The 8,402-nt window shown below is 56.4% G+C and overlaps 1 protein-coding gene across 1 annotated transcript; it reads right to left on the bottom strand.

Annotated features, from left to right (window-relative positions):
• Positions 1-586: 586 nt before the first annotated feature.
• EDF1 (endothelial differentiation related factor 1) lies at positions 587-4,242 on the bottom strand. The gene is made up of 5 exons (XM_082657432.1): positions 4,062-4,242; positions 2,512-2,563; positions 1,982-2,142; positions 1,600-1,693; positions 587-1,038 (listed from the first exon to the last, which is right to left on the bottom strand). Exons 1-5 carry the CDS (start codon positions 4,137-4,139, stop codon positions 977-979), a joined length of 447 nt encoding a protein of 148 aa, XP_082513558.1. The 5' UTR covers positions 4,140-4,242; the 3' UTR covers positions 587-976.
• Positions 4,243-8,402: the final 4,160 nt, after the last annotated feature.

Below are 8,402 nucleotides of genomic sequence, written 5' to 3'. Positions count from 1 at the left end.
CTTAACTGGGTCCAAGGTGGCATGGAGCTGGACTTGTAGGAGGAATGCCCTGATGTGTCCCCTGTCCCAAATAAAGGTCACCGTGTCCACCCTTCCATGGTCAAGGTCCCCGCCCACACGCCACCCTCATCTAATAAAATGGAGCTGAGTCTTTCTGACCTAGGGACAGTCCCAGGCTCTGGTCTTCCACGAGGGAGATTCAGACACCACCCGCCAGGTCTGGAAGGCCCCCCGGGCATGGCTGTCCTAGGGGAGGGGGTGACGGCCACACCTGCATGGCCAGGTACCCTGGACTCCAGCCCAGGTGGCTCCACCTTGCCACCCCGGCCCACTGGGCTCTGCACGGAACGATGTGACCAGGGACTCAGTGCCGGGGAGGGCCAGGGTCTGGCGCCAAGAAGCTGATGGACGCCCACTAACCGTCCCAGCAGAGGTGACGAGCAACAGCGTGCAGAGCGACCCTCCTGGCCCGCAGACTCCCCCACAGTGCTGCATGCAAACAGCCCTTCGCCACACTGGGGGCTAGAGGGAGGGGGAGCTGCAGGCACAAGAGGCGAGGCCGGACAGCAAGGATTCAGCACCAGCAGGAAGGGCGACAAACGTTTATTAGCTTCTCTACGAGCCGGGCCGGACACGCAGCTCCTCTCCCAGACGGTGGCTGCCCACCGTGTGCGAGGCGGTCCCCCCTCCGAGCTCCCTGGAGCCACAGCCGTGACAGGGCAGACCCCGGGGGAGAGGAAGGCAGCGCTCTGCACCCCACGTGAGGGACGGGGACAGGAAGGAAAACAATCAGGAGAAGCAAACACGCTGCAAGGTTTTGTTAGTTTGACAGCAGGTACGGGTAGAGGGGGTTCCCGGGCAGGGCTACCGCCCTGTGTTCCGCACGGCCGGTGAGGAGACCCGCGCTGGCGCTGGTGGTCAAGGGGAACCAGCCAGACGAGATCAGCCGGAACGCACTGATTTCGAGGCTTTGTGCTCATTTCGCCCTCGGCCCCTTCTCGATCGGCTTCCCAATGTCTCTCCCCCGGAGCTTGAGGCCTGAAAGAGCCACCGGCCCATGACCACTGCAGCTCGCCCCTGGGTCTTCAAGGCACAGGGCAGCTCCACAGCACCACTACCCACTGCCCCGGAGGGGGCAGCGGCACCAGCACCGACCCTTGAGCGCGGCTCCCAGGCTCCACTGGAGGCGGGGGGCAGTGGGCGCGTGTGTGGAGGGGCGGGAAACCGATGAGCACCACGCCCACCACGCTAGCTTCCACGCCTGACTCTGAAGAGCACGTGCCTGCCCGTCTTCATGGGGACAGAGGACGCCCCTCCCCAGAACTAGGCCTCCTCGCTCTGGGAGCCACGCTGCCGCCAATGCTGGGGGCGGGGCAGGGAGAGCGAGGCCCACAGCACAGGGGGCTCGGGGAGATGCCAAAGGGGGAGGCGCCCAGACGCTACATGCTCGTGGGAATTTTCTTCAGGCGCCGGAGAATTCCGGGGCCCCAGGGGCCTTCCTGCGCCCCTCCTCACCAAGCCCACCCAGGAGGGGCGGCCGTACCGCGCGCGGTCAGGCAGCGGCAGCCGAGACCCACTGAAGGATGGCGGGACACTCACCGATGGCTCTCTCGATCTTGCCCAGAACCTGGTTGTTAGGAATGGCCCGGCCACTCTCATAGTCCGCGATGACCTGTGGCTTTTCGTTGATTTTCTAAAGAGAACGTGTATTTGCACACGTCAGTTCCAGAAGGAGATGCTGGGAGACTAGAACTCATCCAGGTGAGGCGCCTCAGGCGCCGACCCCCGCGGCACTGTGCAGGCCGAGGGTCTGAGCGGATAGCAGCTCAGGAAGTTACAGCCGACTCGTGTGGCCCCCCCGAGAGGGCTCAGGGTTCCCGGGGCAAGAGCGAACTGAAGCCCTCAAGTCACCAGGAGAGCGGAGCCCACGCCTCCCGCCTGCCCGACCACGGCCCGGGAGGAGGGGACCCGCCGCGCTCACCGTCGCCAGGTCCTTCTGCGTCAGTCCTTTGCCCTGCCGGCCCTGCTGGATCACCTTGCCCACCTCCAGGGTCACCCGGTCGTGGTGCAGCTCCTCGGTCTCCCGGTCCAGCTTGGCTGTGTTCTTGGTGATCGAATGCTGTTTGTTCTGGCCGGCGGCCCCTGGACCGGCACGAGGCAAGAGCAGAGGAGAGGGTTTGCAATGAAGCCGAAGGAGAGCCGTTTCAGAATGGGAACCAGGCCCAAGAGGCGCCCTGTGCCCAGGGTGACGTGCTAGGCCAGGCCACCCAAAGTGGGGACAAGAGCACGCAAAGGACAAGTCCAGAATCTGTGAACTAAGGAGGAGAACAATCCCTCCTGACCTACGCCAACCACAGCTGCTCTCACAAGATCCCTGACGTCGCCCAGCTCTGCGGCGGCTTCAGCTGCCAGCAGCCACCCGACAGCCCGGGGGCAGCACTCACGCGTCTGCAGGTACGAACCCCAAGAGCACCCCCCCCCGGTCTTGCGAGTGGACACACGAGTACCTACATTTCTTGGAAGTCTCCACATCTTCTCCTCGTCTCTGAGCTGCTAAGATGGCCTGGAAAATTAGCAAGTGTTTTTCGGTCAAAATTAGCTTTGCAGTATTTGGCAAACACCGGTTTAGGCTGCTGTCAGCCAGTCAGCGCACTGCTAACGCCTGGCGCTTTTTGAGCCCGTGAGCTCCGAGCTCATGCCCCTAAGCGCAGTGCTACGTGCTTAGTACCTGATGCTTTTCCAAGCACTGACAAGCAAATGCTGGGTTTAAACCAAAGCCCATTATACAAATCCCTCTACAACCAAATATCCAGGCAACTCTCAATAAACTCCTGCTAAGGAAAACAGAAAGAGCTCACGTCTTGGCTGCTGAAAACAACGTGCTAATGGATTCCTTTCGGAAACCCACACTTGAAATAGATTTACCTCTCTAGTACACTCTCCTGCAAAAGCAGGAAGGAACGTCAAGTGAGGACCTGGTCTGGCCTTCCTCAGCCAGTCCGGCTCCTGATAAAAGACAGTACGTCGCACAAAGCCTGCAGCCCCCGTCCCCAACATCAGCAAAGACAGCGACATCCCCTGATCTACAGTCCCCGAGTATTAATGTAGTGTATTTCTTGAAGCTTCTGACACCTCAGAGACATGACTGTGCGACATTCTCAGTGTGACAGGTGCACAGATGCTTTCTAGAGCTGTTCACATGATTCCTAGCTTGTGGCTATTAAGTTTCCTTTGGGAAAAAAAAAAGAGTGAGTTTGGTTTTGACTAACTGAGAAGTCCTGGGCAGGTCAATGAATGCTGATCACCAGTGCCAAAGCTAGCCCTGGCCCAGACCTGGCACTGCGTGTCTAAGGCTGGCCCAAGGCGGCCTGAGAGCAGAAACAAGCAGGGGTGGGGACTAAACTGCCCTTCCCCTTTTCCCTCACATCGACTCACAGATGAACCCCGGATGGACTAGCCAGGGAATCTTCTGCCCCAAGTACCCCTCAGGGCATGCCGGCTACCCTTGCAAGTTGGGGACGCAGGGTCCTAGGCCACCTCAGCCTGGGGCCAGGGACTCCCTATGACCGGCAATGTGCTTCAGTGGGCTCCACAGGCGGCAGCGGACTGGCCAGGCACCCGGCAGCCCGCAGAAGCGGGAAGGAGACCCTGGGGCGGGGGTGCCAGGCAACCGTGCCCCTGTCCCATCCCTCCCCTCGACCCACCACCTATCTGCGCTCCATCCCCCATCTGCGCCCCGAGGTCCACCCCGCTAACCTCGCCCCGCTCCCCTCCAGTCCCTATGTACCTGTCCCCACCAAGAGGTCCAGCGCCTCGCCCGCAGGCCTGTGTCACTGCCCTAAGACCATCCGGACCCTTCCACCCCCACCCCGCCCCTGTCTCCCACTCCTGCCCCCGGCCCCCGCCCCGTCGCCGCCCCCTGTCCCCGCTCCGCTCCCACCCGGTCCCTGCTCCAGTCCCCACTCCCCGCCCCCAGCCCCGCGTCCTCCCCGCCCCCGGCCCCGCGTCCGCCCCGCCCGCCCGGCCGCTCCTGGGCCCCGAGGCCCGCGCTGAGCCCGCACCTGCTTGGACTTTGCCTGGGCGGCCGTGGGGCCCTTTTTGCGCAGCACCGTTACCGTGTCCCAGTCACTCTCAGCCATGGCGGGGCAGGCGGCGCTGGCGGTCCGTCCGGCGGCTCCGCGGCAGCTGCTCGAAACCCGGCGACGCGACGACCCCTAGTCGCTCGAGCGCTTCCGGCGCCCGCCTCTGGCCCGCCCCCTCCTCCCATTGGCCGGCGGCTCTGGGGGCGGGCACTTCCCGCGGCTCGGGGCCAATCCGTGCCCGGCTCGTCTGTGGAAACGCCAGAGGTGCGTGACGTGGGGCGGGAGAAGTCGCGGCCGGGGCGTGCGGCCGCTGGGGGGTGTTGTGTGTGGGGGTGGCCGGGGGGGGGCGCCAGGGGCAGCTGGAGGGGCGCTTGGGAGCGGTGGGGGGTGATGAGGGGCATGTGGGGCAATGAGAGGTACAGGGGCCGTGGGCGGGGAGGCGAGAGGATGAGGGGGTGGGAGGAAGGGGAACCCGGCTTGGGGAGGCGGCGCAGGGTGGCTCTGGAACGGGGTCGGGGCGCAGGACGTGAAGAGGGGTACTGGGAGGGGAAGGGGAAATGCGAGTAGCGGGTTCTGTGCGCCGGGGCGAGAAGGGGAGAAGAGGGGACTCGGGGGAGGAGCAGGTAGGGGGAGGGAGACTGGGGTCCACACCTGGCTTCCTGGTCGCAGCTTTGGGGATGGGGATCGAGCAGCCCCGGCCTGGCCTGGCCCCTCGCGGGCAAGGTGGGCGCGCAGACTGGATGCAAGGGAAAGGTAGCCTCATTGATTTTCCTGTAGTTGAGGTTAGTTTCTGTTTCATGCCTTTTTTGGTCACCTGGCACGCAAATGGAAGTTCTGTTTCTCTGGAGTTCTGCTCACGTGATGCAAAGATGATGGGGGCCAGGGTGCGGGTTAGGTGGGGCCTGAAGCAAATATATTTTGTGGGAGGACTCCAAGGAAATATATAAAATTATAAAAAAAATTAGTTACAAAAGAGAATGTTTTTGTATAACATGTATATTTTGAATAATATAATATATACATAATTTTACAATATGTAATATATGTATACGTAATATAACGTGAATAAGTTATTTAACAATAACTTTATAATATTTTATAGTTATTTTATGATAATCTTTTTTTTTTTTTTTTTTTCCGGTACGCGGGCCTCGCACTGTTGTGGCCTCTCCCGTTGCGGAGCACAGGCTCCAGACGTGCAGGCCCAGCGGCCATGGCTCACGGGCCCAGCCGCTCCGCGGCATGTGGGATCTTCCCGGACAGGGACACGAACCCGCGTCCCTTGCATCTGCAGGCGGACTCTCAACCACTGCGCCACCAGGGAAGCCCTATGATAATCTTGTATAATGAGAAAATAAGTCTATAAATTTAAAAAAACTGACAAACTCCACACATCACAAAATTCAGAAAAATAACGTTTGTATGAATTAATGAATGCATCTCTAATGCTTTTGCTTACATTTTTGGCTGTATCCTCATTGAATGCCACATCATGACTTTGCAGAATTGTTTTACGGAAAGAACAGGAAGACAATTCAGACATTTTTCTAAGCTGTGTGATCAAATTTGTCTCTGATTGTTAGCGTTGACCTCGGTTTGGGTAATACTTGCGCTTCGCACAGATGTGCTCACTCTTTGTAGCATTCTTATAGGTTTATGCTCCACAACACAGGAATTCTGATAAATGTGTACACTTTAATAATATAACATCCAGTTATCTTACCAGCAAGAGCAAGTATATTTAGGAATTACAGTTCAGAATAGTAAAACTGTGGCAGACCATAGGCAAATCGGGAGAACAGGAAGAACTTGCTTTTATAGGGAGAAGGGGCAGTTGGGACGGGCTGTGATAACCAAAGAGTTTGGGGAGCTGGGGGTCCAATGGAGGCTTCTTGTTGGCTGGACTGCTGCAGTCTCTGATTGGCTGGGCTGTTGGGGGGTGGAGGGAAGTTTCCTTCCTCCTGCCTGACGGTAAGTAGAGGCACCTTCCTGCCCAAGATGTAGGCAGAGATCTCTTCCTGTTTGGGGTAATTGACGTGCATGGCAGGCATGAGGGCACACCGTACAGGTCTGTCCCGAGTCGACTCCAACTCTGGCTGAGTTTTCTGTAATTAAATCCACACGTTCTGTCCAGGAGTCGGGACAGCCGAGTCCTCTGCTAACAATTTTGCATAGACTCCCTTTTGGTTCATACGACAAACCTTGTTTCTCCTTTGCTCCACGTACTTCCAGTTCCGGGCGCTGTGCGGGTAGTAGTTGGCAGATGTAGAAGATGTACCTGCCCCAGGACAGGCCAGCAAGACTGTGAACAGCATAAAAATATCCCATGTACCCCAACTAAGTGCATCCCAACTCAAGCTCCTCTTAGTGGGGTCCCAAAAATGCCTGTGGTCACTGCAGCGGGCCCAGGAAGAGTGTGAAGAGAGAGGAGGCTGCTTAGAAAGAGACGGCGGTCTTAACCTCTTTAAGTCAAGATATCCTACTCCTGGAACTGAAGCAACACCCGGCCATGTGAACCCTCGAGTGAGGCCCTCTCTTGAGGGCTGTGATCCCCAAAGGAGAAGTTGCATCAGCTCCGTGGTGTTGCATCTGCCCTGGTTGGCTCAGCCCAGAGAGGGGGCATCCTAGACCCTGGTGTCTTCTGTCCATGCAGGTGTCTGCCAGGATAGCCATCATCACATCTGGCCCTTGGTCAGGAGTCCAAGCCTGATGCCACAGAGACCTCTGCAGCCCCCGTCCTTGTGGCATGAGCTACCACCAGGGCACAGGTGGTACAGGTGTCTGTGCCCCTCCCCCCGACCCATTCCCTGTCGGGTCACCCGTGCTCACCCCCTCCTGGCTCTGGGTGCTCCTGATTTACTCAGGGTCCACGGGAGAGTAGCTTTGGGGGCGAAGCTGCAGCAGGTGGCATGGAGAATCAGCTTCAAGAGGCCTGGTGAGCAGCTCACATCTCCCCTGAGGCGCCACACCACTGCTGTTTAATGAATCCCCTGCTTGCCTTCACTAAAGGAACCAGTGTCACACATCTCCATTCATGGAGAAGGGAAAAGAGAATTCTGTAGCCTTCTGGAAAACAAAGATAAAACATGGCTATTTCTCTATTTCCCAAATAAAGATATTAACTTGAATATTGTATCCCTGATGAGAATTAGATTTTTTTTTTGATGTGGACCATTTTTAAAGTCTTTATTGAATTTGTTACAATATTGCTTCTGTTTTACGTTTTGGTTTTTTGGACGCGAGGCATGTGGGATCTTAGCTCCCTGAGCAGGGCTCGAACCCGCAACCCCTGCATTGGAAGGCGAAGTCTTAACCACTGGACCGCCAGGGAAGTCCCTCCCTGGTGAAAATTAGCATTAAAAGTTATCAACTGGGATTCCCTGGTGGCGCAGTGGTTGAGAGTCTGCCTGCCGATGCAGGGGACGCGGGTTCGTGCCCCGGTCCAGGAAGATCCCACATGCCGCGGAGCAGCTAAGCCCGTGAGCCATGGCCGCTGAGTCTGTGCTCCGCAACGGGAGAGGCCACAACAGTGAGAGACCCACGTACCGCAAAAAAAAAAAAAAAAAAAAAAAGTTATCAACTAAATACTATCCAGTAAAATCTAGTAAACGTGAAGGTCTGTACCCTCACGAAGGAGGGGCTACTCACACATTCAAAGGCAGGGTGGCCCCAAGGACCCCACTTCCTGGCAGCCCAGCTTTTGTGTCATCCCTTTCCCCTCTGTAAAAAGCATTTTTTATTGTGATAAAATACACTTAACATAAAAATTACCATCTTAGCCATTTTTAAAGTGTAGAGTTCAGTGGCATTAAATACATTTATGATACTGTGAAACCATCACCCATAATCCATCTCCAGAACTCTTTATTTTGTAAAACTGAAACTCTGTTCCCATGAAACACTAATTCCCTATTCCTCCTCTCCCCCAGCCCTCGGCACCCACCACTCTACTTTCGGACTTTCGGACTTTAACTATTCTAGGAACCTCATATAAATGGAATCCTACAATATTTGTCCTTCTGTGACTAGCTTATTTCACTCAGCATGACGTCCTCAAGGTTCCTCCATGTTGTAGCCTGTGTCAGAACTTCTTTCTTTTTCAAGGCTGAATAATAGTCCATTGCACGTACATACCACATTTTGCTTATCCGTTCAGCCATTGATGAACACAGGTTGCTTCCGTATTTAGCTACTGTGAGTAGTGCTACTGTGAACGTGGATGTACACGTATCTTTTCTAGACCCTGATTTCAGTTATTTGGATATGTACCCAGAAGTGGAACTGCTGATCATGTGGTGACTCTAGTTTTAATTTTTTGAG

Source organism: Grampus griseus, assembly GCF_964374135.1.
Source record: "Grampus griseus genome assembly, chromosome: 6".
In the NCBI taxonomy this organism is placed as follows: Eukaryota; Metazoa; Chordata; class Mammalia; order Artiodactyla; family Delphinidae; genus Grampus; species Grampus griseus.
The sequence above is the reverse complement of the archived record's forward strand: the minus strand, read 5'-3'. Positions and strand labels throughout refer to the sequence as shown.

Coding starts and splice junctions, on each gene's coding strand:
- EDF1 (XM_082657432.1), bottom strand. CDS start 4,139: ATGGCTGAGAGTGACTGGGACACGGTAACGGTGCTGCGCAAAAAGGGC. Junction 2,143..2,511: donor TGTGGAGACTTCCAAGAAAT/GTAGGTACTCGT, acceptor GTGCCGGTCCAG/GGGCCGCCGGCCAGAACAAA. Junction 1,039..1,599: donor CAAGATCGAGAGAGCCATCG/GTGAGTGTCCCG, acceptor TGGCTCTTTCAG/GCCTCAAGCTCCGGGGGAGA.